Source organism: Heteronotia binoei, chromosome 14, assembly GCF_032191835.1.
Source record: "Heteronotia binoei isolate CCM8104 ecotype False Entrance Well chromosome 14, APGP_CSIRO_Hbin_v1, whole genome shotgun sequence".
Classification (NCBI taxonomy): domain Eukaryota; kingdom Metazoa; phylum Chordata; class Lepidosauria; order Squamata; family Gekkonidae; genus Heteronotia; species Heteronotia binoei.
In genome coordinates, this window is record NC_083236.1 from 72,127,134 (window position 1) to 72,154,309 (window position 27,176).

Genomic DNA, 27,176 nt, shown 5'->3' on the forward strand with positions numbered 1-27,176 from the left:
TCCTTCAGTCTTTGTTTAAGGCGCTCTATCGATGACATAGGTTGTTCTAGTATAAATACCAAATCATCTGCAAATGCCAACGTCTTTAATTCTGTATTATTTATTCTAATTCCTTGAATTTGGGAATCTTCTCTTATCTTCTTAATCAGCGGCTCCAAAGTCAATATAAAAAGTAATGGAGATAAGGGACACCCTTGTCTTGTACCTTGTTCTATTTCTATTGGGTCCGTCGTTACTCCATTAAAATTAGCTTTGGCTGTCTGTTTCGTGTAAATTGCTTCGACCATTGAGCAATATCTTTCTCCACATCCAACTCCTGCCAATGTCTCTTTAATGAAGTTCCAGTTGACATTGTCAAAAGCCTTTTCCGCGTCTATCAAAATCGCCGCGAATTCTTTATCTGAATGTTCCCTATAATATTCAATTGCGTTCAGAAACAGTCTCACGTTTCCAAGCCCCACTCCCGCCCTGCCAGCATCAAGGAACCCAAACTCTGGGGCAGGAACAGGCAACGCACGACTCTCCTTCCCTCCCTCCCACTCCAGCACAAGCGGCCATCACTGACCTCACGCAGGAGGCCAAAAAGCACATCCGTGTTGAGGGAGCGCTCATGGGCCTCGTCCATTATGATGGCGCTGTAGTGGTCCAGGTCCGCTTCGCGCAAAGACTCGCGCAGCAAGATCCCGTCCGTCATGTATTTGATCACAGTATTCTCCGAAGTGCAGTCCTCAAAACGGATTGCGTAGCCCACCTGGAAGATGCAGCCACAAAGACGCCACGTTCCAGTCGGCTGGCAAGGCGGGCAGAGCGGCAGCCACCCACGTCTCTCCCTCTCCATCTCGGCTACCCCACGGCCACACCGCCAGCTTACCTCTTCGCCCAGGCTCACGCTCATCTCCTCGCTGACCCGCTTGGCCACAGACATCGCAGCCACCCGGCGGGGCTGAGTGCAGCCTATCATGCCATAGTCGGTGTAGCCGTCTTTGTGTAGGTACTGAGTCAGCTGCGTGGTTTTGCCACTGCCCGTCTCTCCTACCACTATCACAATGCTGTTGTCCCTGTGAGAAGGGGAGAAAGGAGCAATCACCTCCTCGGCTCCCCCAGGGAAGCCCCCCTTCCCCCCCTGGGGGAGGCGGAAAGAAGGAAGGGTGGCAGGAGCAGAGATACCGAATGACCGTCAAGAGCTCCTGCTGCACAGCAAAGATGGGCAGATACTGCCTCTGCTCCGCAATCGACTTCTTCTTGGCAAACTCGCTGCTGGCTTCGCTCTTCTCTTTCATGTGATCAGCGAACTTCTGCTCTGTCCTGAGAGAAGACTTCCATGGTCAGCAGTGCCTCCCAGGCACCAGCGGCCCACCGCCCTCTCGCTGCCTCCCCCTCTCTACCTACCTGTAATCCACTGGGCCGTCCTCCGCCATGGCCTGGCTCGCCTCCTCCTCTTCCTCCTTCTTGATGCCCATGATGTTCCCCAGTTTGGTGCCGGCCAGTTCCCAGTGCTTGTGCTGCGCCTGTCAGGCGAGCCAAGGACAGCCGTTTGCACCCTTTCCATGCCTCAGCCAGCGAGCAGCGATAGCAGCAGCTCAACCTTCGCCCAAATGCTCCTCTCACGGGAAGAGCCCCTGCCTCCGCTGCGCTGAACACGTGAGGCAAAGAGGCCCTCCAGGAGAGAGGCCTCGGGCACTTGCAGCACTGCTGCCCTTCATGGGCCCCCGTCTCCCCGCTCCTGTGCACGGGCAGGTTTGGCTAGAAAAGGCAACGCTTCCAGCCGCCTGTCCTGGGAATGCCACGCCCAGCCCCCAAGCCCAAGGGGGGAGGAGGACCCCACACACCTTCCTGCGCTCCTTCTGCTCCCGATGCTTGCGCACCAGCGGGCTGCCCTTGCGGGCAATGAGGGCCAGGTCTGACGTGGCGTCCTTGACAGGAATCACGGGCTCCGGCTAGAACAAAGAGGCCGGCCAGCATGAGCCACAGGAGAAAAGCCTCTCCGGCCCCAACCCTATTCGACCTCCCTCACCTGTTTGGTGAAGACGATGCGCCCGTCCAAGAATGGAGGCACCAGGTTGTGGACCAGGAGGTGGACCTTGGCAGCGTTGTCTTCCTCAAAGTCCTCGTCCACCTCCAGGCGGTGCACCACACCACTGGTCAGCATGCGGTTCGTCTCCCAGCGCTCATTGTCCTGAAAAGCAGAAGGCCGTGCCAAGTCACGCAGCCTCCCACTCCCCGCAACCACGGCCGCACAAGCCCCCCCTCCGCCCCCGGAAGGGCAGCCTGCCAGCAGCATGTGCCCCTCCCTCCCTCCCGCACCTCGTTGATCTGCCTGCGCTGGGCAGAGATGCGCTTCTGCTTCTGTTTCTGCAGGTGCTGCTCCCGCTTCCGGACATATTCTTCCGAGGAGGAGGCCAGAGGATTATGGAACTCATCATAGCCCTCGTCCATCATGTACCAGTCCCGGTCAGCTTGCTGCAAAAGGGACAAGCAAAGCCGTGAGTCAGGCCGGCCAGCCCTGGGGGCAGCCAGTGCTTGCGAACAGAAGGGAAACTGGGCTGCCCTCCTCCCTGTCTCCAACCTCCCCCCACCAAGACACAAAGCCCGCCTTGTCTTGGCTAGCCGCCTTTGGATCCAGCCCTTCCTCCAAAGACCTGAAGGTGACACATCCGGCTCTCCCCTCCCCCCACCTTGGAAGCCCCTTGGGGGGTTGGCTCTCAGGACACCTAGTCTGGCGCAATAACCACATGCACCCCCCCCCCCCTTGGTTCTCCAGATCCCGGCAAGACAGCAGCTGGCAGCCTCACCACCAACGCTCCACCCAGCCCTTCCACAGAGCAGGCCCAACGGATGGCTGTTCCCAGAGGCAGAACACCTTGTCATCCTCCTTCACCACACAGCTGGATTTCAATGGCCTCAAGCTTGGCCCAAACAGCCACCAATGTCCAAAGTACATCTGCTCTCCAGGCACAGAAGCCAGCCTGGATTTTTGTTGGCTGAAATGTTACATACAGCTCTCTCTTTCCAGAACAACAGAAAAGCCCCACTGGATCCGATCAATGAAAGTTCATCTACTACAGCACCCTGTTTCACACAGCAGCCAATAAGCAGTTCTGGAGCACAAACAACAAGGGCACCGAGACAAAGTCTTCTCCTGAGGCTGACTCTTAACACCGATAATTAAGATACTGACTGCCTCTGGATGCCGATGTTCCCTTCGCTCGCCATAACTAGTAACCATTGATGGGTCTCTCTTTCACTCATTGGTCTCCTTTTCATGAACCTACCTATCCCATCTAAAAGCCACCTGTATGTTCCCAGTTATCCCTGCTACTGGGGAGCACATGGGGTCCTGGACCACCCAGCGGTAGCAGCTCTCTCACCTGGCTGCCCTGAAGGAGTCCTCCCCGGAGAAAGGCACCAGAGCAAGGCAGAGATGGAGCAGCCCCTCCACCCCACCCCACCCCCTGCAACATGGCAGAACACTGGCAAACCTAGCCCAAGCCTCAGCATTGGCACCAGCGGAAGGAACTTGGAAGAGGGACAGCCCCTCCATGGCTCCAAGGAAGGTCGGGCAGCATGGAAAGTGAGGCTGGATGCTGGAGAGACAGGAGTGCAGCCGCGTGGGTCAGTCTCCCAACAGGCAAGCGGCACTGGAGTGAACACAGGTGGGGCTCGGATGAATGGGGAGCGGAGCAGAGTGGGTCTAGCTGGGTAAATAAGGAGGGAGAGGAGCCATCCCATACAAGGCAGAGGCCACCCAAGGGCAGAGGAGGAAGCGGGCGCCAAGGTTTGGGGAAAGGAGACGTTTGGGCTCTGGCACCCCTTCGGAGGCCTGGGAAGGCTCCTCTTGGGAGTGGGAGCCATGGCAGAGGGTGGATGTCTGGGCCAGGCACCCCATGTGCCTCCCAACTACCCCTACTGGGGGGGGGGGGAACCCCACAAGGTAATTACGTACTGAATAAAACTGCAGTGTGCTTGCCTGTTCCAAACCTATTGCTCATTAGAACAAACTTGAGCCCAGTGGCGCCCTTCAGACCAACAAAATTTAATTTTGGGTACATAAAAGCTTACACCTAGAATTAAACACTGTTGGTCTTAAAGACTCAAACTTCATTCTGTTGCTTAAGACCAATGTGGCTACACACCTGGGTCTGCTGCTCACTAGCTGTTCCTGGATATTTTGGGAAGCAGAACAGTTTCTGTCCTCGCTCTCTGCCCCATGCGTGTTTTATAAGCCTCCCTCATGGTCTCTCATTACCCCTTTTCTAAACTGAAAAGTTCCCAACTACAAAAGGTTCTTCAACCCCTTCGCATTTTTTGGGCTGCTCTCGCCTATACTTTTTCCAGTTTTGAATTATCGCTTTTTATATGCAACAACTGTACACTTTTTTTAACTCCTGCTGCATTCTGCCTGGATTACAAATAAAACACAAGTTCTCTTTGGAATCAAGCTTTGAAGAGCCAGTGGGGGGGAGGGGGGAGACACAGGCACCCAAGCATGGCACCTCAGGGGCATTCAGCCACTTACCCGCTGGTCATCTTCCCACTGCTGCCGCTCCTCTTCCGTCTCAAAGGCAATGCTGTCCTCTCCCTCTTCACGCCTCCCTGGAAAAGAACAGTGTTGGCCAATACCTGCTCTGGACCCAGCCTACACAGAAGCACACACACACACACCACCCTTTCTCAGCCAGTCCTCACCTCTGCCCCTGGAAAGCCAGGGCGGTGCACCCAATGAACGCTGATTGTCAGCCCATTCGTTGTATTTGTAGGATGGAGTTGGCAATGGGGTTTCCTCCGGGTATTTACTTCTAATAGACCTGCCAAAGTTGGACAGTAACAAAAATCAGCTTCAAAAGCATGACCAGCTATGGCAATTGATGCTTAGTCTCTGCCCATTTCCAGCCCCACTGACTACACAATGCCCACTTTGGTTCTTCCCAGGAGCACTCTCCACCACTCCCACCCAAGAGCCTCCACTGCCCCCAGTATACCGGTCACGCCTGTCACCATCCCGGGTTGCTGGTGCCCGGTGACTTCGCTCAGAATCCCGGCTGGAGGGTGTGGGGGAAGGAGACTCCCAATGGGAACGCTGGGAACCACTGTAGCCACTATCTTCCTCTTCCCAACTGGACCGGGAAGGCGTAGCAGCATCTAGATGTAGAGGAAAACAAGCTGTTTGTTGGTCTTTTGCCTTTTGTTCCTGTGGCTCTCTGTGTCCAGATGCAGAGGCTAACAGCTCTGGCCAGCCTCTGTCACCACCCACAGATTATAAAAAGGAAGAAAAATCGCAGAATCATAGAATTGGAAGGGATCTCCAGGGTCACCTAGTCTAAGCCTCTGCACAATACAGGAAATTCACAAATACTTCCCCTCCCTGCCCCACACACACAATGACCCCTGCTCCTTGCTCAGAATATGGCAAAAAACCTATCTCCAGAATCCCTTGCCAAACTGGCCTGAAGAAATATTGCTGCCTGACCCCAAAGTGGCAAACGGTATTTCGCTGGGTGCGTTGAAGGTACCTTTGGGTCGGTGCCGAGGGCTTTCCGGTTCGTTCCTCCGAGAGCTGCTCCACTCTGATGAGGCCTCCCTCTCAGACCGACTGCTGCTCCTCCGGCGGCTTCTATCCCGCTCTTCTGCGTGTGGAAGACAGCCTACGGTTAGTCACCGCCAAAGAAGACGGGGGTGGGGGCTGTTTGCGAAAAGAGCTTACCCCTGTCCCGCTTGCGGTCGTGGTCCCGCTCTCGGCCGTGGTCCCTTCTGCGCTCCTTCTCCTCCTTGGAAGAGGCGTAGACCCCTTGCTCGCGGCGCTCCCGCTCCCGCTGCCTGCTGCGCTCCCAGAACTCCTCGCTGACGCCCCCGGTGTGGGAAGGCGTCTCCACGCGGGCCGAGCGGTACTGCCTAAGCCGGGGAAACAGAAGGTCAGCCCAAGGAGCCCTGGGAAGCCGCCCCCCCCCGAGATCCCTCGCGGCAGCCAAGGCCGGCGGTGCACCTGTCCTTGCGGCGCCCTGCGGCAGCGGCCTGGCCGTCGCCCTCCTCCTCCTCGGCGGCGCCGTCCTGCTCCTTGAGGCGCTTCCCCGCCGCGGCGGCCTCGGCCCCTCCGGCCTGCCGGTCCCTGTCGCGGCGCTTCTGGGCGGCCAGCAGGTCGAGGCCGAGGAGGGAGGCGCGCGGCGCGGGCCGCTTGAAGACGTGCTGCTCGGCCGCCGCGCTGCTCCGCTTCTTCAGCACCAGCCCGCCCTCCTGCGCCTCCGGCTCCAGGCCCGCCAGCCGGTGCAGCGACGCCTCCTCCTCCGCCTCGCCCATCGCGCCTCAGGCCCCGAGCCCTGCCCGGCCGGGCGCCGCCATTGCCCCACCCACAATGCACCGCTCCGGCGCGCCGCCGCTCTAGCCGCACGCGGCACCACAGAGAATGACGCGGGGGAGGGAGGGAGGCGCCTGCTCGTCACGTGGCCATGGAAACGGGCCTCTTCTAGCGAGGCTTCCGGGGTCTGGGGGCGGGACTTCCGCAGCTCTGGGGCCTTCCCCCTCCCCCGTGACGCAGCACGCCACGCCCCCCGAGAGCTCGCCGCCCCGCGGCAGGAAGTCCCGCCAGACCTTCGCCCGGCCTTGCTGCTGCTGCTGCTGCTGCTGCTGAGCCCTGCTCGCAAAGCAGGCGCCAAAGGGACAGACCGGAGTCCGCTCTCAGCAGCAGCAGGCCCCCCTCCCCCCACGAGCAATGGGTGGGCGGGCTCCTCCAGCCGCCCCGCCCCAAAAGAAGGGGGGCACGCTCCCTCTGCAGCCCCCACCCCCTGGCCACAGACCCCACCCCCCCTCCCTCTCCCCCGCCCCCAGAAGAAGGGGGCACGCTCCCTCTGCAGCCCCCCACCCCCTGGCCTGGACCCCCTGGCCACAGACCCCAGCCCCCCTCCTTCTCACCCGCCCCCAGAAGAAGGGGAGAACGCTCCCTCTGCAGCCCCCCCACCCGCCCCGCCCCCAGAAGAAGGGGGGCACGCTCCCTCTGCAGCCCCCACCCCCCTGGCCACAGACACCACCCCCAGCCTCCCTCCCTCCCTCTCACCCGCCCCCAGAAGAAGGGGGGCACGCTCCCTCTGCAGCCCCCCACCCGCCCCGCCCCCAGAAGAAGGGGGGCACGCTCCCTCTGCAGCCCCCACCCCCCTGGCCACAGACACCACCCCCAGCCTCCCTCCCTCCCTCTCACCCGCCCCCAGAAGAAGGGGGGCACGCTCTCTCTGCAGCCCCCCGCCCCCCTGGCCTGGACCACCTGGCCACAGACCCCACCCCCAGCCCCCCTCTCTCTCACCCGCCCCCAGAAGAAGGGGAGAACGCCCCCTCTGCAGCCCCCCACCCCCCTGGCCTGGACCACCTGGCCACAGACCCCACCCCCCCTCTCTCTCACCCGCCCCCAGAAGAAGGGGGGCACGCTCCCTCTGCAGCCCCCACCCCCCTGGCCACAGACACCACCCCCAGCCTCCCTCCCTCCCTCTCCCCCGCCCCCAGAAGAAGGGGGGCACGCTCCCTCTGCAGCCCCCTGGCCTGGACCCCCTGGCCACAGACCCCAGCCTCCCTCCCTCTCTCTCCCCCGCCCCCAGAAGAAGGGGGCCCCCCACCCCCCTGGCCACAGACCCCACCCCCCCTCTCTCTCACCCGCCCCCAGAAGAAGGGGGGCACGCTCCCTCTGCAGCCCCCCACCCCCCTGGCCTGGACCACCTGGCCACAGACCCCAGCCCCCCTCCCTCCCTCTCCCCCGCCCCCAGAAGAAGGGGGCACGCTCCCTCTGCAGCCCCCCACCCCCTGGCCACAGACCCCACCCCCAGCCCCCCTCCTTCTCACCCGCCCCCAGAAGAAGGGGAGAACGCTCCCTCTGCAGCCCCCCACCCGCCCCGCCCTGGACCACCTGGCCACAGACCCCAGCCCCCCTCCCTCCCTCTCCCCCGCCCCCAGAAGAAGGGGGCACGCTCCCTCTGCAGCCCCCCACCCCCTGGCCACAGACCCCACCCCCAGCCCCCCTCCTTCTCACCCGCCCCCAGAAGAAGGGGAGAACGCTCCCTCTGCAGCCCCCCACCCCCCTGGCCTGGACCACCTGGCCACAGACCCCAGCCCCCCCTCCCTCCCTCTCCCCCGCCCCCAGAAGAAGGGGGCACGCTCCCTCTGCAGCCCCCCACCCCCTGGCCACAGACCCCACCCCCAGCCTCCCTCCCTCTCACCCGCCCCAGAAGAAGGGGGGCACGCTCCCTCTGCAGCCCCCCACCCCCTGGCCTGGACCACCTGGCCACAGACCCCACCCCCAGCCCCCCTCTCTCTCACCCGCCCCCAGAAGAAGGGGGGAACGATCCCTCTGCAGCCCCCCACCCCCCTGGCCTGGACCACCTGGCCACAGACCCCACCCCCCCTCTCTCTCACCCGCCCCCAGAAGAAGGGGAGAACGCTCCCTCTGCAGCCCCCCACCCCCCCTGGCCTGGACCACCTGGCCACAGACCCCACCCCCAGCCCCCCTCCCTCCCTCTCACCCACCCCCAGAAGAAGGGGAGAACGCTCCCCTCTGCAGCCCCCCACCCGCCCCGCCCCCAGAAGAAGGGGGGCACGCTCCCTCTGCAGCCCCCCACCCCCTGGCCTGGACCACCTGGCCACAGACACCACCCCCAGCCTCCCTCCCTCCCTCTCACCCGCCCCCAGAAGAAGGGGGGCACGCTCCCTCTGCAGCCCCCCACCCCCCTGGCCTGGACCCCCTGGCCACAGACCCCACCCCCAGCCCCCCTCCCTCCCTCTCCCCCGCCCCCAGAAGAAGGGGGGCACGCTCCCTCTGCAGCCCCCACACCCCTGGCCACAGACCCCAGCCTCCCTCCCTCCCTCTCCCCCGCCCCCAGAAGAAGGGGGCACGCTCCCTCTGCAGCCCCCCACCCCCTGGCCTGGACCCCCTGGCCACAGACCCCCACCCCCAGCCCCCCTCCTTCTCACCCGCCCCCAGAAGAAGGGGAGAACGCTCCCTCTGCAGCCCCCCACCCGCCCCGCCCCCAGAAGAAGGGGGGCACGCTCCCTCTGCAGCCCCCACCCCCCTGGCCTGGACCACCTGGCCACAGACACCACCCCCAGCCTCCCTCCCTCCCTCTCACCCGCCCCCAGAAGAAGGGGAGAACGCTCCCTCTGCAGCCCCCCCACCCGCCCCGCCCCCAGAAGAAGGGGGGCACGCTCCCTTTGCAGCCCCCCACCCCCTGGCCTGGACCACCTGGCCACAGACACCACCCCCAGCCTCCCTCCCTCCCTCTCACCCGCCCCCAGAAGAAGGGGGGCACGCTCCCTCTGCAGCCCCCCACCCCCCTGGCCTGGACCACCTGGCCACAGACCCCACCCCCAGCCCCCCTCTCTCTCACCCGCCCCCAGAAGAAGGGGAGAACGCTCCCTCTGCAGCCCCCCACCCCCTGGCCTGGACCACCTGGCCACAGACACCACCCCCAGCCTCCCTCCCTCCCTCTCACCCGCCCCCAGAAGAAGGGGGGCACGCTCCCTCTGCAGCCCCCCACCCCCCTGGCCTGGACCACCTGGCCACAGACCCCACCCCCAGCCCCCCTCTCTCTCACCCGCCCCCAGAAGAAGGGGAGAACGCTCCCTCTGCAGCCCCCCACCCCCCTGGCCTGGACCACCTGGCCACAGACCCCACCCCCCCTCTCTCTCACCCGCCCCCAGAAGAAGGGGAGAACGCTCCCTCTGCAGCCCCCCACCCCCTGGCCTGGACCCCCTGGCCACAGACACCACCCCCAGCCTCCTCTCACCCGCCCCCAGAAGAAGGGGGGCACGCTCCCTCTGCAGCCCCCCACCCCCCTGGCCTGGACCACCTGGCCACAGACACCACCCCCAGCCTCCCTCCCTCTCCCCCGCCCCCAGAAGAAGGGGAGAACGCTCCCTCTGCAGCCCTCACCCCCCTGGCCTGGACCCCCTGGCCACAGACCCCAGCCCCCCTCCCTCCCTCTCCCCCGCCCCAGAAGAAGGGGGCACGCTCCCTCTGCAGCCCCCCACCCCCTGGCCTGGACCCCACCCCCAGCCCCCCTCCCTCTCACCCGCCCCCAGAAGAAGGGGAGAACGCTCCCTCTGCAGCCCCCCACCCGCCCCGCCCCAGAAGAAGGGGGGCACGCTCCCTCTGCAGCCCCCCACCCCCCTGGCCTGGACCCCCTGGCCACAGACCCCACCCCCAGCCCCCCTCCCTCCCTCTCCCCCGCCCCCAGAAGAAGGGGGGCACGCTCCCTCTGCAGCCCCACCCCCCCTGGCCTGGACCCCCTGGCCACAGACCCCCACCCCCAGCCCCCCTCCTTCTCACCCGCCCCCAGAAGAGGGGGGCACGCTCCCTCTGCAGCCCCCCACCCCCCTGGCCTGGACCACCTGGCCACAGACCCCAGCCCCCCTCCCTCCCTCTCCCCCGCCCCCAGAAGAAGGGGGCACGCTCCCTCTGCAGCCCCCCACCCCCTGGCCACAGACCCCACCCCCAGCCCCCCTTCTTCTCACCCGCCCCCAGAAGAAGGGGAGAACGCTCCCTCTGCAGCCCCCCACCCCGCCCCCGCCCCCAGAAGAAGGGGGGCACGCTCCCTCTGCAGCCCCCCACCCCCCTGGCCTGGACCACCTGGCCACAGACACCACCCCCAGCCTCCCTCCCTCCCTCTCACCCGCCCCCAGAAGAAGGGGAGAACGCTCCCTCTGCAGCCCCCCCACCCGCCCCCAGAAGAAGGGGGGCACGCTCCCTCTGCAGCCCCCCACCCCCTGGCCTGGACCACCTGGCCACAGACACCACCCCCAGCCTCCCTCCTCCCTCTCACCCGCCCCCAGAAGAAGGGGGGCACGCTCCCTCTGCAGCCCCCCACACCCCCTGGCCTGGACCACCTGGCCACAGACCCCACCCCCAGCCCCCCTCTCTCTCACCCGCCCCCAGAAGAAGGGGAGAACGCTCCCTCTGCAGCCCCCCACCCCCTGGCCTGGCCTGGACCACCTGGCCACAGACCCCACCCCCCCTCTCTCTCACCCGCCCCCAGAAGAAGGGGAGAACGCTCCCTCTGCAGCCCCCCACCCCCTGGCCTGGACCCCCTGGCCACAGACACCACCCCCAGCCTCCCTCCCTCTCACCCGCCCCCAGAAGAAGGGGGGCACCGCTCCCTCTGCAGCCCCCCCTCCCCCCTGGCCTGGACCACCTGGCCACAGACACCACCCCCAGCCTCCCTCCCTCTCCCCCGCCCCCAGAAGAAGGGGAGAACGCTCCCTCTGCAGCCCCCACCCCCCCTGGCCTGGACCCCCTGGCCACAGACCCCAGCCCCCCTCCCTCCCTCTCCCCCGCCCCCAGAAGAAGGGGGCACGCTCCCTCTGCAGCCCCCCACCCCCTGGCCTGGACCCCACCCCCAGCCCCCCTCCTCTCACCCGCCCCCAGAAGAAGGGGAGAACGCTCCCTCTGCAGCCCCCCACCCACCCCGCCCCCAGAAGAAGGGGGGCACGCTCCCTCTGCAGCCCCCCACCCCCCTGGCCTGGACCACCTGGCCACAGACACCACCCCCAGCCTCCCTCCCTCCCTCTCACCCGCCCCCAGAAGAAGGGGAGAACGCTCCCTCTGCAGCCCCCCACCCGCCCCGCCCCAGAAGAAGGGGGGCACGCTCCCTCTGCAGTCCCCCACCCCCCTGGCCTGGACCACCTGGCCACAGACACCACCCCCAGCCTCCCTCCCTCTCACCCGCCCCCAGAAGAAGGGGGGCACGCTCCCTCTGCAGCCCCCCACCCCTGGCCTGGACCACCTGGCCACAGACCCCACCCCCAGCCCCCCTCTCTCTCACCCGCCCCCAGAAGAAGGGGAGAACGCTCCCTCTGCAGCCCCCCACCACCCCTGGCCTGGACCACCTGGCCACAGACCCCACCCCCCCTCTCTCTCACCCGCCCCCAGAAGAAGGGGAGAACGCTCCCTCTGCAGCCCCCCACCCCCCTGGCCTGGACCACCTGGCCACAGACCCCACCCCCAGCCCCCCTCCCTCCCTCTCACACCACCCCCAGAAGAAGGGGGCCCCCCACCCCCCCTGGCCTGGACCACCTGGCCACAGACCCCACCCCCAGCCTCCCTCTCTCTCACGATCTTTAAAGCCCCCACCCCCAGCCTCAGAAACCACCCCAAGCAGCCAAGGTGTGCGGCCGCACTCTGTCTACAAGGTGGAGCCTGGCTTCAACTTCACGGCCAGCAAAGAGGAAAGAGACCAGGGCAGGCAGCAGCCATGCCTCCAGCTCAAGCTCCAGAAGGCTTCAGCCCAATCTTGGTGGGGGGAGGGTAGGAGGGAGCTCACAGAGAGGCACCACCCTCCAAGATGGGCCACCTTGGCAACACTATGGGGCCACATCAGTTCCATTTCCCTTGGCCTGCAGGTACCAGGTGCATTCAGCAAAACTGAAGCCACCCACACCCAACGTACATGCAGTCTTTGGGGAAGGACTCGTGAATGGAAACCAGCAAGAGATGGGGATGTGTCTGGTTTGGGACAGCCCCGCTCTAAAAGTTGATTGGGTACCTTCATCCTGTTCTTGAGACAAGTGGATTACAACTGGGTGAGAAACAATATTGACAGCCCAGCAAGGCCTTACGTGTTGGGGGAATCTATACACGCTTAAATACAAATGCTAGAAACTCAATCCAAGTGGGCAGCCGTGTTGGTCTGAAGTAGTAGAACAAGCACAAGCTCTAAGCACATGTCATCAAACGAGGAATCTGGTACAGTGATCAGAGACACAAATAGCTGGTAGGCAGTAGCTCAGAATGCAAAATGGTACAAATTTAAGATTCAATGACAGAATAGTAAAATTATCTGGTAGGCAGTGGTTTGGAATGCAAAATGGTACAAAGTGTCTGAGGTGAGATGGAGAGCTGTAAGGCTTTGTGTCAGAGAACACAGTGGCCACTTCAGAAACTCGGTAGGATGAGGAGGATAATCGGTTTATAGCCAGGGATTCCTGGATATAACTTCTATCGGAAGGATAAGGATGGAAGGATTGGAGATGGAGTGGCACTGTATGTAAAGAGGATCCAATAATACTGAGAATTAGAAGACGCACATTCACTCACAGAAGCTATGAGTGGAAATAGTGGGCCCAAAAGGTGCTTTTTAATGTGCTCATTGATGATTTGCAGTTGGAGTAAGCAGTGAAGTGGCTGTGTTGTGGGCAACACTAAGTTGTTCAGGGTTGTGAGAACCAGGGTGGACTGTGAGGCACTCCTAGGTGATCTGGTGAGGCTGGGCAAGTGGCCATTAACATAGCAAAGGCGGTTTGTGCAAAGTAATTGACATCGAAGCAAAAAACCCTTCCTATAAAGATACATTGATGGTGATGGCGCTGACCAGGAGTGAGTTGGGCACCACATTTAAAGAAGGATACAGACAAGTGGGAACAGGTCCAGAGGAGGGCAACGAAGATGGTGCAGGGTCTGGAGACCAAGTCCTATGAGGAAAGGCTGAAGGAGCTGGGCATGTTTAGCCTGGAGAGGAGGCGGCTGAGAGGTGATAGGATCACCATCTTCCTAGAGAGGAGACAGCCTGGTGCTTCCTGGCGGCTCTGTGGGCCCTTGGAGCTTGCTGGCCAGAGCCCAGGCCAGGAGAAGGAGTGCGAGCTCCGATCCCAGGCAGCCAGTATCATCATGCCCCTGTGCAAATTGATGGTGCAGTCTCATGGGGAATACTGTGTACAGTTTTGGTCTCCACACCTCAAAAGAGATATTGGCACATTAGAAGAAGAAGATATTGGATTTATATCCCGCCCTCCACTCCGAAGAGTCTCAGAGCGGCTCACAATCTCCTTTACCTTCCTCCCCCACAACAGACACCCTGTGAGGTGGGTGGGGCTGGAGAGGGCTCTCACAGCAGCTGCCCTTTCAAGGACAACCTCTGCCAGAGCTATGGCTGACCCAAGGTCATTCCAGCAGCTGCAAGTGGAGGAGTGGGGAATCAAGCCCGGTTCTCCCAGATAAGAGTCCGCACACTTAACCACTACACCAAACTGGCTCCAAACTGGTTAGAAAAAGACAACTAAAGTGATTTAATCCTTCCCTATGAAGGAGGAGGAACAAGATTAGAGCTCTTTAGCTTGGAGAGAAATGATGATTTAGGAGTGCCAGAGGTTTACAGAATTATGCCTGGGATAGAGAAGGCAGAGAAAGAAGTCCTTTTCCTCCCTTTCTCATAATACAAGAACTTGTGGGCATTCCATGAAATGAATTATCAATAGGCTTATTAGCAGATCAAAGGAAGTACTTCTTTAGCCAAAGAATGAATAACATGTGGAATGCACTGCCACAGGAGGCAGTGGGGGCTACAAACAGTTTCAAGAGGGATGTACATCTGGAGCAGAGATCCATCCATGACTATTAGCCACAAGGCATAAGATGGAACATTCTGTCTGGGGCCCTGGTGCTGCCTTCTTGGTGCTTGGGGGACCACAGTGGCTTCTGGAGTTCTGGCCCCACTGATGGACCTCCTGATGGCACCTGGGTTTTGGCCACCATGTGACACAGAGTGTTGGACTGGATGGGCCATTGGCCTGATGCAATATGGCTTCTTACATCCTTATACATACAGCACCCTGCATCCTTGTATTTGCTTTGTGCCCAATCAGCCATCTTAACTGGCATCTGACCACACATGTATGTGACAATACGAGCCCAGACTGCTCCCTACTGGTCAAGGCTGAAGGCAGCTGGGACTGAAAGGGGACTTCCTTCTTCAGAGGAGTATCTGAACAAGTGAGCGTCTCCCGAAAAGCTCCTCCTCCCTTGCGGCCACAAACTGTGTGAGTCTTTTAGGTGCTCCTGCACTCTGGCCCTTTTCAACTACTCCAATTAACATGGCTACCCATCTACCTCCTAGGGATGGAACCTGCTTGTTTCAAGGGATGGACTCACACACACCTGGAGGGGCTCAAGTAGCTTCACACCTACGCTGCCCTCAGAACACAAGAGCCCTGCTGGATCAGACCACTGAGGGTCCAGCCTCCCATCCCAGGCAAAAACAGAGGCTGAGGCCTCCTGGGGTTCAGAGGATGAGTGTCTATGGATGCAGAGGTTCCCCTCAGTCACCAGGGCTGCTAGCCATTGAGAGACTTCTCCTCCATGAACCTATCTCATCCCCCTTTAAAGCTGTTTATTCCTGCGAAATAGTTGAGTCCAACAGCGCCTTCATGACTTATACATTTTTTATAGCATAAGCTTGTGAGGAAGACATGCATGTCAGATGCCTGGCTGTGCATCAACATCCCCTGCTGTATCTGACAGAGACCTGCGTTTCTCAAAAGCTTTCTTAGTCTTAAAGGTGCTATTGGGTTCTTTCCTGTTTTGCAGCAAAAGACTAACACAGCTGACGCCTCTGGCTTTATTCCTGTGGCCACCACTATATCATTTGGCAGCAAATCCCATTTTCAGCTGTGTTTTTGTCCCTCCTGCCCACCAGCTTCCTTGGATGCCCTCGAATTCTCGGATTTCGGGGGAAATTCTCCTTGTGACGCCATCATTTTATAAACCTGCCGTGTCCACCTTAGTTGTCTCTTTTCTAAACTGAAAAGGCTCAGACTTCCCACCATTCCTCATTAGGGCAAGTGGCCCAACACCTTAATCATCTTGGTTGCTGCCTCCTCTGTACTTTTCCCAGCTGTGATGTCTTTGTTGAGACAGTGATCAGAGTATCCCAGATGAGGCACACTTTAGATCTATGCAGGGACATTGTGAGATCAGCCATTTTATTTCTCAGTCCCTTTCCTAATAATCCCTATCACAGAGTTTGCCCTTTTCACCACTGCAGCACGTGGGGTTGACACTTGCATTGAGCTATCTGCTATGACCACAAGACCCTTCTCAGTTTTGGCAAGCTCAGAACGCATTCGCCTACCCTCAAAGTGGGGGAAGGGGGGTTGTCTCAACTGGCATCAACTTGCACTTTCCAGCATTGAACTTCATTGGCCAGACTGTCACCCACTCACCCAGCTTCTGGAGATCCTGCATAATTGTGTGTCACAAACTTGGCCACGACGCTGCTTACCCTTCACTCCAGATCATTGATAAATACATTAAACAGCAGCAGCCCCAACACCAAAGCTTGTGGGACCTCACTGCTTCCTGCCCTCCATTGTGGGAACAGGCCCCACTGGTGGACCTCCTTAATGCACCTGGGTTTTTGACCAGTGTGACACAAGCGTTGGACTGGATGGGCCACTGGCCTGATCCAAAATGGCTTCTCTTAGGTTCTTATGTCCATGGATTCCTGCTCTTTGCTTCCTGTCATGTAACCAAATTTTAATTTGTAAGAGAACCCATCCTCTCAGCCGTGACTGCTAAATATTTGGTGAGGTACCTTGTGAAAAACCTATTGAAAGTCCACGTATGGAATGTCTATCATTGTCTACATGCTTGCTTTCTCAAAGACCTGCAAAAGCCTGATGAAGCACGACTTCCCTTTGCAGAAGCCAAGCTGCTCTCCCCCCCCGCCCCCCCCAGCAGACATTGTCCCTCTCTGTGCCCCATGGCTCTCTTTTTGATTACAGTTTCTCCCCTCGGCCTCCGCAGTTCAGAGGCAAAGCAGCTCTCAAGGTTTTGCACGCAGATGCCAGAGAGTCCATTTCATAAGGCCCGTGCACATTTGGTGTAACTTGTTTCTTTATCCTAGGAGTCCAACATCCCAACAACCACAGACACAGACCCTGAGCTATGATGCTCTTGCAGAGGGTATAAACCAAACTAAGTTTTATTGCAGAAGCAGAGGCAAGTGGAACTTTGTGCAAGGAAGACAACAGAACTGGAGAAAAAACCAACCATCCTGCCTGCTCAGGCCTCAGCACAAGCTTCCAGAGCACGTGGAGGGGGATGAGCGTACCCAGCTCCTCTCCCAGGCCGTTCACGCCAGGCTTTATGCCCAATCTCTTTCCCTGCCCTGGCCTTTCACACCAGGGCCTGGCAGCTCGCAGCAGGGTGGGGGGTGCTGGCTGCTCTCCTGGCATCAGCATCCACTCCCCATCACTGTCCTTTCTGGCTAAAAAAGCCAAACGCAGGCTGGGTGGCTGTTTGTGTCTGTGTGTGCTTCTTCAGTGCCCAGGTCCAAGGGCACGCTGCCCGAACGTGCCGTACAGTTGTCCCTCCCTTGCTAGTTTGCAGAACTGACACGGCTCCCTGATGCTCAGTTGACTAGAAGAGACACACCCTGGAGGACGAAGAGCTTCCTGAAAGGGCACTGTGCACGGCAGACCCACGGCTGGGCTAGCTCTGAGCAACCACTCCTCCGAGGCGGTGGTCGGCTCCCACAGCGTCCTTGATGCTCTGGAATCCCTGTTCCCTGAGCCAAGGGGGAGAAGTCCACGTGAGGCGGCAGTCTGGCGTGGCTGCACCCCCACCCCCCTCTGGAAGTCACAAAGCCCCATGCGAAGGGAGGTGCTGGAAACTCCCCCTCCCCACTGAGCGCCTAGAAGCGCCACTCGGGAGCAAAGGACGACTCTTCCACTGGCCAGCTGACCCATGATGGAAGCAGGCTGTAGGCTAGGACCGGCTGCATCAGTGGTCTCATGCCATTGGCCACTTTTTGTTCAGTGCACTAAAGAGAAGTGGGACAGAAACAGCAGCCTCATGACAAAAATGTAGATCCCATAGTGTGGGGCAAGGAAGCCGGCTGAAAATCCCAAAGACTAGAGAACAAAAGCAGGGATGGCTTTTGGTGCCGTATTCAGGCATATGCTGACCCAGAGGCAACTGAGAGGCCCCACAGTCTTCATGGGGCGTGGGGGTTGTGAGCAAACAATGAGGAATGGATCGAGGAGGCTGCAGACCAGAGAAATGCAGTCTACAGCAACACAAAGCCAGAAGCAAAGCAGAGCCAGAGAGGAACTGGCCGGCGGTTCTCATGATCGCCACGAGCCCAGACGGCTTGGAAAGGGGTTTAAGACAGATCCTTAATGGGCCCCACCATAGAGAGGAAAAGGAGCCCCCACATGCAGAGGCAGCCAACCTCTGAGTGCCAGGGCAGGGAAGTGGTATCGGGAGAGGCATTGGTCTGAGAACCAGCCTGCTGGAGCAGCTGGGCCCAGCAGAGCTCTTCTTGGGCTCTTATAAGCGTTCTGGAGGACCGAAGAGGGAGAGGACTGCTCAGGCCTGATTGGGAGGTGATGCAGAGGACAGTCCTTTTGTCTGAAGGGGCCCAAGAGCCCCACTCCACTCCCCCTTCCCTCTCAGGCAAACCCAGGGTGGATTCCCACGGCTAGGCCTGATGCACAGACTCCATCCATCCATCCTGCGGAGAGCAGGAGCAGCCCGGCCTCCTCCTCTGGCTGAACAAGCCCCCCCTCACCCCAGCACCTCTGGGCTGGCCCAGCCCTCCACCCCCCCCCCCCCCGCAGAGCTCCGCCTCCTCTTCCTCTCACCTCAGCAAGGCCTCCAGCTCCCGCTTCACGGCACCCACGAGGGGGGGGCCCCTGTAGGTCAGGGCAGTGTACATCTGCACCAAGGAGGCCCCCGCACGGATCTTCTCCAGGGCGTCTCGACCGCTGCAGACCCCACCCACCCCGATGATGGGTACCCGGCCTGGAGGCAGAGAGAGAGAGGGCTCGGTGAGGGGCTCTGGTGCAGCCACGACCGACCACTGGCTTCCTTCCCTGCAAGCCCTCCTGCCCCCGTACCTTGGGTGAGAATGTACATGTCGCTGACTGTCTGCGTGGAGAGCTGGCGCAGGGGCGCCCCACTCAAGCCCCCCTCTTCCTCCCGGAGAGCCCCGCGGAGAGTAGCGGGACGGCTCACGGTGGTGTTGGTGACCACTAGGCCGTCAACGCCTACCTGGGGGGGGGAACCCACAGCTGCTTTTAGGGGGCGTTCCCAGGCCCGGCTCCCCCCTCGTGCAAGCCCAGCCTCGCCTCGCCTCGCCTCACCTCACACACCACGCTGGCAATGTCCTCCTTGTCTTGTGTGCTCAGGTCGGGGGCAATCTTCACCAGCAAGGGCTGGCTTCCGCTCACACTGCAGGGCGTCCCTCTCTGCCAACACCTGCCCGGAAGAGACCCCGGGCACCACAGAGCTACACGGAAAGACGGGCGCTTCCCCTGGGCCCCTGAACCATCTCTCCAGCCCGCCCCCGTGCACTTGGCTGGGCACCCATGCACGGCAGCACAGAGCCAGCGGGAGAAATGCAATGCATTTCAACAAACGCTTGAAAAGTGGCAGTGTGACTCTCCAGCATGCAGACTGCACATCTATGGAAGCTTCTCAGGCTGTGCATTGTGAGTGTGGCCTGTCTTGCGAAGGATCTTGCAAATCCCCCCGGAAAGAAATGGTTTTCTGGAGGGGAAACCAGCCGCACCGGGTGGGGGGCAAAGCGGGGGCTCTCGAGCAAGGTGGGGGCGGCCTCACCTTGTGGAGCAGAAGGCGGAGCTCCCGCTTGGCCTGCAGGCGGCGGAGGCCGGGGGTGTTGGGGCTGGAGACGTTGACCACCAGGTAGTCGGCCAGCGGGCCCAGGGCGCGCACTCCAGCCACGAAGTCGGCCGCCGCGTCCTCCGAGTCCTTGTTGCGGCCCAGGTTGACGCCCAGCGGGTGCCCGCCTGGGGGGGGAGGGGAGGGGGCGTCAGGGGGGGAGGCGGGGAGGGAGGGGGGGAGGGATGCCGCCCCCCACCCCCCCCCACCCCGCTCACCTTGGCTGAGCCGCAGCTGCCTCTCCCGGCGCGCCCACAGCCTCTCCCGCACGGCCGCCTGGCCCTGGCTGTTGAAGCCGCACCTGGGGGGGGGAGGGAGGGAGGGGTGGGTGGGGGGCGGGGAGGGGCAGCCCCCTCCCCCCCCCGCGGCCTACCTGTTGAGGAGCGCCTGGTCGGGGGGCAGGCGGAAGACGCGCGGCGGGGGGTTGCCGGGCTGGGCCCGGGGGGTGACCGCTGCCCACCTCCACGAAGCCGAAGCCCAGGCGGAAGAGGCCGTCCACCGCGCGCGCGTCCTTGTCGAAGCCCGCCGCCATGCCCAGCGGGTTGCAGAAGCGCCGCCCCAGCACCTCCGTCGCCTGCGGGGGGGAGAGGCAGAGAGGGGCAGCGGGGGGGTGGAGGGCGCCCTCCTCCCTCCCTCCCTCCCTCCCGGCCTCCCTCCCTCCCTCCCGGCCTCCCTCCCTCCCTCCCGGCCTCCCTCCCGCGCCCCCCGGCGGGACTCACCAGGATGGCGGGGTCGGGGCGGGCGGAGGCGGGCAGCAGCCCCAGCGCGGCCACCGCTCGCAAGGCCATGCCGTGCGCCGCCTCCGGCCCGGCCACCCGCTGCAGCGCCGGCATCAGCAGCCCCGCGTAGAAGGCCTCGTCGCCCGACGCCGCAGGTACACGCCCAGCACCAGCCCGCCGCCGCCCAGCACCGCCGCCGCCTCCCCAGCCGCCGCTGCCCGAGCGAGAAGGAGAGACGCCGCCGCTCAGACCCGCCGCCCCGCCCCGCCGCCCCCCGGCGCCCCCCGTCCCGCCCCGCCGCCCCCCGCCTGCCTTACCCGCAGCGCGCCCGCCATGGCCCAGCAGCAGCAGCAGCGCGAGGAGGCCGGCCGGGCACCCCCACGTGGCGCAAGAGCGGGAGGGCTCAGGCCATCTAGTCCAGCCCCCGCCCGCCCGCCCACTGCTGCCTCCGGAAGGCCCCTCCCCAGCGAGCAGGCCGGAGCGCCCGGGCAGGCTCAGCCCCCCCCCCGTCCTCCTTGGGGCTGGGCTGCATCCCTGGGCCTCCCCACGCCCCCCCCCCCCCCCCAGCCCACCCCAGAGGTCCCGCTCAAGCAGCAGGAAAGGCTGGCTGCCCGCCCCAGGCCTCGCCTCGCCTCGCAGCGGTCAGGAGCACAAATCTTCTTGGAACAGGAAGCCCCCTCTGACTCCTTTGCAGCGCCCCTCCGCACCCCCCACCCTTGCCCCTGGCCTGCCCCCTCGCTTGCTGCACCCCAATGGACAAGGGCCCAGCTGCGCGCTAGGGCAAGAGACCCTTTGGCCTCCGCTTTCTGGGAGGTCTCCTCCAGGCCTGGAGCGCTTCCCAATGGCCCTTCCCCCAGCGCCTGTCCTCTTTGCAGCTCTGCCTCGCCTCCCCTCTCCGCAAAGCCAGTCTTTGGGGCAGCCCCACCCCAGCAACACCTGGAGGAAGCAGCGGGGGGTGGGGGGGGCACTGTTTGTCCAGCAGAGCCCTGACAATCCCCTCGCAGCTGTGCAAACACGGCCCCTCCCTGGGGGGTGGGGCTGCAGCCAGGCTTGTGTTTGGCCCTTTTGTCCTCCTGGTTGGGCGGGGGGGGGGGGGGGGAGTATATGAGCAGGTGGCAGAGGCTGCTCTAGTGCAGAAGAGCAGGACATGGAGCTCCACCTGTGGCTCTGGCTGTGGTTTGGGGTCCCTGTGGGGTCCAGCCTGCCGCACCAGCCCCAGAGGGGAGAGGGCGGCTGCCGGCTGCTGCTGTGGCCCCAGGTCACACAGGCCCGGTGCCGGTTCCACCACCGGGGGGCCCTCCTCCCTTCCTGGAAGGACCCGCACACCAGAGGCCTGGACCGCCGGGCCCCCAGCGCAGAAGTGGAGCCCAGAGGCCAGGGTGAGAGAGAGCCCGCCTGGGCTGGGGAGGAGGGTGGTCCCCATCGCATTCTGACTCCCCCTCCTCCACAGCCTGGGGTGCCAGCGTGGGCTGAGGACCTCCCGTCTCCCCTTGTGGGGCAGTGCCTGGCTGCCCAAGCCCTTCTCTCCAGCAAAGCGCCTCCTTCCCCCGGGCAGCTCCCCCAGTGGCGGGAGCACCAGAGCATCCTCCGGAGCGGGGCCCAGTTGTGGGCCAGGAAGAAAGGGGGCTCCCGGAACCTCTTCATCTGCCGCTGGGGTGAGGGGGGCTGGGGGCATCTCCTGTCCCAGTGCATGTTGGGAGGGCTGAAGCAGCACAACAAAACCCCTTCTGAGCTCAGCCTCCCTGTTAATCTCTCTCTGTGTGTCTCTCTTTCTCAATCTCTCCCACTCTCAGAGCCCCCCAAGAGGCTGCGCAGAGCGGCTCCCCACCCCCAGCAGCAGGTGAGTTGTGGGGCAGCTGCTCTCTGCCCACCCTGTGTGGCACCTGCAGGACAGCTGGTGCCACCCCCTTTGGAAGGACGGGTGGTGTCACGCTCTGCCTGCCTGCCTGCCTGCCTTCCTCCTAGCGGCACCATCCCTGCACGGTCAGGTGCGGCCCAAGACCGAGGCCCACCCGAGAGCCTGTGACTGCCCCCCCCAGCTTCCGACCAGGACCCTCCACCCACCCGCAAGCGGGCAGCCCAACAGATGCCAGCTCCACCCCGCGGGGGCCCACTGGCCAGGCAGAGACCGGCAGGCAGCAGACCTCCAGTGCCCAGACCCCGCCTGGCCAGCCCCTGGAAAGCACGGAGGAGCAGCTTCACTCCACCAGCCTGGGGGGGCCGAGGGAGCGCCTCCAGCCCAGCACGGGCCCCCAGCCGACCCCCTACGATGGACCCTCCCGCCCTCCAGAGGCTGACCCAGGGCCCAGCAGCAAGACCACCGCTGCCGAGGGACCAGGAAGGCCCTTTCCACCCTCCACCGGGGGATCCACCCTGCTCAGCCCCCGGGACAAGGGACAGGTAGGCCAGTGCCCACGCCAGCAGGCACCAGTCCCACGGTTGCCCGCATCAGCTTGCCTCTTCTGGGGTCTGCCCTCCATCTCTGGCAGCCTAGAGGGTTGGGCCTGTGGGGAGGAAGTCCCTCCCTTAAGGGGCAGGAAGAGCTGCCTTTGCAGCCAGGCACTCCGGCAGGGGCTCTTCGCCACAACATCCCGGTGCCACCCTCTGCCTGCCTTCTTGGGGCTTGGGAGAACAGAAGAACACGAGAGAAGCCCTGTTGGAGCAGGCCAATGGCCCATCCTGTCCAACACCTGCGTCACACAGGGGCCAAAAAACCCAGGAGGTCCATCCGTGGGGCCAGGACACTAGAAGCCCTCCCACTGTACCTCCCCCCCCAAACACCAAGAATACAGAGCATCACTTGCTCCACGCAGAAAGTTCTGTCTATACCTTGTGGCTGATAGCCACTCACGGACCTCTTCTTCATGTTTAGCCAATCCATAAGAACATAAGAGAAGCCCTGTTGGGTCAGGCCAGTGGCCCATCCAGTCCAACACTCTGTGTCACATAAGAACATAAGAGAAGCCATGTTGGATCAGGCCAACGGCCCCTCCAGTCCAACACTCTGTGTCACATAAGAACATAAGAGAAGCCCTGTTGGATCAGGCCAATGGCCCATCCAGTCCAACACTCTGTGTCACATAAGAGAAGCCATGTTGGATCAGGCCAGTGGCCCCTCCATTCCAACACTCTGTGTCACACAGTGGCCAAAAAACCCAGGTGCCATCAGGAGGTCCACCAGTGGGGCCAGGACACTAGAAGCCCTCCCACTGTGCCCCCCAAGCACCAAGAATACAGAACATCACTGCCCCAGACAGAGAGTTCCAACAATACACTGGCTAAGAGCCACTGACGGACCTCTGCTCTGTATGTTTATCCAACCCCCTCTTGAAGCCGCCATCATCTGTGGCAGTGATTTCCACGTGTTCACCCCGTGGAGGCCGTAGTGGAGGGCTTCTGGAGGTCTGGCCCCACTGGTGGAGCTCCTGGTGGCCCCCCGGCCCGATCCTAGACGGCTGCTCTGCTGTATGTGAGAGACAGGGCTGCCTCCCCCAAAGCCAAGCCTCGTCCCCCAGCCCTTGCCTCTGCTCTGACAGGCCCTGGAGCAGCTGCTGTGCCAGTTCCACCAGATGGTACCAAGCCTGGGCCACCCGCTGGCGGTGGAGAGGGCCAGCCAGGCCCTGCAGGATCTGACCAGCTCCCCTGCTGGGCTCTCAGAGGGAGACCAGGTACTGCCTGCCCTGCTGCAAGCGGGGGTCCCGGGGGGGGCACAGCCCTGGCCAGGGCCATGGGCACATGCAGGGTGTCTTGTTTCTGCAGGCTCAGGCCAGCCATGCCCTCCACTTCCTGAGCTCCCAGCTGCCCACGGAAGCCCTGGTGAATGAGAGCTGTGCCCCGTTGGCAGCAGCTGCCTCCTCTCTCTTCCAGTCGCTCAGCAACCTCCTGGTGGCCAGGGGCACTGAGGCCCCCGGCGCTGGGGTTGGTGGCAGCCAGCAACAGGTGGGCAGGGCAGGGGCTGGGCCACGCCAGCCATCCCTTCCCCCCCCCACAGGCCGGTCTGAGGGGTGAGCAGCAGGCCTCTTGCTTAGCACTGGTGGAGACAGTGCCAGCAGGGAGGGGAGGGGAGGGGCCCTGAGGGGGGAGGGGAGGGGCCCCCCCTGTGCCCGATGCTGACAGCGGCTGACTCCCGGCCTGCCTCCACCGCCGTGTCGCAGCAGCAGGAGCAGCAGAGGGCAGCTCTGGGGGAGATGCTGGCCGCCCTGCCCCTGATCCAGACGGGGCTCTTCCTGGCCGGCAGCACCAGCTCCTCCTCCTCCACAGCTGAGCCGCCCTCGGTGCTGGCCGAGTCTCCGGCCCTCAGCACCACCCTCAGCAGGTAGGACAGAGCCCTCTCTTCCTCCCCCTCCAGCCCTGCCTGCCTGCCCGCCCAGGGGCCAGCCTCACTCTCTCCTTTGCCTCCCTCTTCCCGGCAGCCGCAGCGCCTCCTCCCTGCCCCACAGCTCCTTCTACTTGCCTCAGCCCCAGCCCCTGAGGGTCACCTTCCCCTCCGCCTCCGCTCTGGCCCCACTCCTCGGTCGCCAGCCCGGCCCGGCCCAGGTCCAGGTCCAGGTCCAGGTCAGTGGGGCGTCTTTCCTCTGCTGGGGGCCTCTCCCCACCTGGAGAGGATGGGAGCGGGTAGAGGCACCACCAGCAGCAGCTCAGCCCCCTCTCCCCGCCCTGGCAGGTGGCCTCTTTTGCCCTGGACCCCTTCAGGCCCCTGCGGGGGAAGGCCATGGGCAGTGTGGGCAGCGTCGCTCTCCACACCAGCGAGGGGCCCGTCAGCCTCCACGGCCTCCAGGAGGAGATTGAGGTAGGGAGCACGGGGGGGCGGTGGTGGCTGCCAGATGCCTCCTCTGCCCCCCATCAGGCATGGAGACAGGGCCTGGCAGGCATTGGATCAATGGCTGGGGGTGGGGAGACCCTCCAAAGGGGCTAGGGGCCAGCTCTGGATCTCACTGCCCCCCCCCCCGAGTGGCTCAAGAGAACCTACCCCTCTCCCCCACCAGCAGAATACAAAATAAGGCTGTTTCCCTGCAGAATTGCGGAGAGAACTGTCTACAGGGTGTCCTTCCAGCCTGCGCCCCCCCACAGACCCCGAGGGAGGGCGGGAGGCTCCAGGAAGGACCAAGCCTCAGGAGCCGCCTCCCCTGCTTGCTCTCATGTGACTGGCTGCAGGCGGTGTCCTTTGCCTCCAAAAGCTTCCTGGGCAGAGAAAGGGGGTGAAGCGAGAAGGGGATGACCTCAGGGAGGGGGGTCACCTTCACTCTCCTCTCTCCCAGGCCCCCCATCCCCTTTCTCTCCTCCTTCCTCCAAGCCTCCCTCCCATCTACGTGGGGCAGCTGCAGACCCTGGGACACCCCTCCCTCCCTCCCTCCCTCCGGGGCTCTCCTTCCTTCCTTCCTTCCTTCCGGACTGAGTCCTGGCCTGGCTGGCTCCCCCCCCCCGCCCCCCTCCTGTCTGCTTACAGGTTGCTTTTGAGGGAGAGGAGGGAGTGGAGGCTTCGCCCGCCCACCTGAATGGCCCCAGCGGGCACTTCAGCCTGGAGGTGAACGTCACGTCCCTGGAAGACGCCCTGCTGGTCAGCGTGAGACCGGCCTCCCCACTCCACATCACCCTGCGCCTGGCGGCTCCCCCACAGGCCCCCGCCAACTGCTGCCTCCTCAACACCACCCTGCCCAGGGGCAGCTGGCAAGACGGTAAGGGGCAGGGCGGGGGTGGGCAAGCCAGGGCTTCTTCGCCACCCTCTGCCTCCCCCCCCCCCGACCAACCGACCGCTCTTCCTCCAGAGGGGGCCTACGTGTGGGTCGTTCTCCCCCCAGCACCTGCAGCAGCACGGCCCGGGCACCTACTCCCTCTCTGCAGAGGTGGCCTCCGCACAGCCCCCGGGGGGCCTTAGGAACGTCTCCGTCACCATCGCCAGCACAGGCTGCTACCACTGGGTCAGCCAGGAGCACAGCTGGAGCAGCCGCGGATGCCGGGTAGGACCGGGCTGGCCAGGCCGGCCGCGGGGCAGGGAGGGAGGGCCCAGCGAGGGAGCGTGGCACAGGCTGGGCATCGAGGAGCTCTCTCGCTCAGGCACCACGCCCACGACTTCCTTAAGGGAAGCTGATCTCTTCTCCAGAGATCCCTTGGAGGATTCTTTAGGGAGTCCCCAGCACCAGCACGAGGCTGGCACCCCCAGGGCGGATGAATGGGAAAGCCCTCCCTTCCTTCCTCCCTCCCTCCCTCCCCCTTCCGTTCCTCTCTTGCTTCCCTTCCTTCTGCCTTCCTTCTCCCGCCCTCCTCCCTTTCCTCCATTGCCCCAACCCTCTGTCCTTCCTTGCCTCCTTCCTGCCTCCCCTCCGCCCCCTTCCTCCCTCCCTTCCTCCTACCCTCCATTCCCCTCCCTCTCTCCCTCCCCCTTCCTTCCTCCCTCCCCTCCCCCCTTCCTTCCTCTCTTCTTCCCTTCCTTCCTTCCTTCCTCCCTCCCTCCCTTCCTCCATTGCCCCACCCTCTGTTCCTTCCTTGCCTCCTTCCTGCCTCCCTCCCTCCCCCTTCCTCCCTCCCTTCCTCCTACCCTCCATTCCCCCTCCCTCTCTCCCTCCCCCTTCCTTCCTCTCTTCCTCCCTTCCGTCTTCCCTCCCTCCCTTCCCCCTCCCTCTCTTCCCTCCTTCCTTCCTCCCTCCCCTTCCTTCCTTCCTTCCTCCCTCCCTCTCTCCTCTCTTCCTTCCTTCCTCCTTCCCCTCCCTCTCTTCCTTCCCTCCTCCTCTCCTCCCTCCCCCTTCCTTCCTCTCTTCCTTCCTCCTTCCCTCCATTCCCCCTCCCTCTCTCTTCCTCCCTCCTCCCTTCCCCCTCCCTCTCTTCATTCCCTCCTTCCTCCCTCCCTCCCCCTTCCTTCTCTTCTTCCTCCCTCCCCTCCCTTCCCTCCATTCCCCCTCCCTCCCTCTCTTCCTTCCCTCCTCCCTCCCTCCTTCTCTTCCTTCCTCCTCTCTTCCACTCTTCCTTCCTCCCTCCCTCCCTTCCTCCCTCCCTTCCTTCCTCTCTTCCTTCCTCCCTTCCTTCCTTCCTTCCTTCCT

General features: G+C 63.0%; 3 protein-coding genes across 3 annotated transcripts in view; 1 reads left to right on the top strand and 2 right to left on the bottom strand.

Moving 5' to 3' along the window:
* DHX38 (DEAH-box helicase 38) overlaps positions 1–6,291 on the bottom strand; it is a 138,613-nt gene extending 132,322 nt beyond the window's left edge. Inside the window, exons 1-13 of the mRNA XM_060253938.1 lie at positions 5,981–6,291; positions 5,702–5,889; positions 5,511–5,624; positions 4,980–5,139; positions 4,687–4,805; positions 4,517–4,593; positions 2,305–2,460; positions 2,015–2,176; positions 1,830–1,937; positions 1,390–1,508; positions 1,168–1,305; positions 872–1,058; positions 566–751 (exon numbers count right to left, since the gene is read on the bottom strand). Of these exons, the coding sequence (XP_060109921.1) occupies positions 566–751; positions 872–1,058; positions 1,168–1,305; positions 1,390–1,508; positions 1,830–1,937; positions 2,015–2,176; positions 2,305–2,460; positions 4,517–4,593; positions 4,687–4,805; positions 4,980–5,139; positions 5,511–5,624; positions 5,702–5,889; positions 5,981–6,291 (2,025 nt within the window). The remainder of the gene's footprint in view (positions 1–565; positions 752–871; positions 1,059–1,167; positions 1,306–1,389; positions 1,509–1,829; positions 1,938–2,014; positions 2,177–2,304; positions 2,461–4,516; positions 4,594–4,686; positions 4,806–4,979; positions 5,140–5,510; positions 5,625–5,701; positions 5,890–5,980) is intronic.
* Positions 6,292–16,698: 10,407 nt separating this feature from the next.
* On the bottom strand, positions 16,699–20,674 carry DHODH (dihydroorotate dehydrogenase (quinone)). The gene is given in 12 exon segments (XM_060253877.1): positions 16,699–17,306; positions 18,385–18,544; positions 18,640–18,793; positions 18,886–18,954; positions 18,956–19,000; positions 19,364–19,551; positions 19,642–19,724; positions 19,797–19,873; positions 19,875–19,997; positions 20,143–20,303; positions 20,306–20,356; positions 20,575–20,674. Coding segments are annotated over 12 exon segments (1,287 nt in total). The 3' UTR covers positions 16,699–17,230.
* A 615-nt stretch (positions 20,675–21,289) lies between these two features.
* The window catches only part of PKD1L3 (polycystin 1 like 3, transient receptor potential channel interacting), a 19,556-nt gene continuing 13,669 nt past the window's right edge, over positions 21,290–27,176 (top strand). Inside the window, 11 exon segments of the mRNA XM_060253878.1 lie at positions 21,290–21,797; positions 21,936–21,982; positions 22,108–22,542; positions 23,679–23,810; positions 23,902–24,081; positions 24,297–24,457; positions 24,555–24,696; positions 24,806–24,931; positions 25,589–25,817; positions 25,908–25,930; positions 25,932–26,099. Of these exon segments, the coding sequence (XP_060109861.1) occupies positions 21,290–21,797; positions 21,936–21,982; positions 22,108–22,542; positions 23,679–23,810; positions 23,902–24,081; positions 24,297–24,457; positions 24,555–24,696; positions 24,806–24,931; positions 25,589–25,817; positions 25,908–25,930; positions 25,932–26,099 (2,151 nt within the window).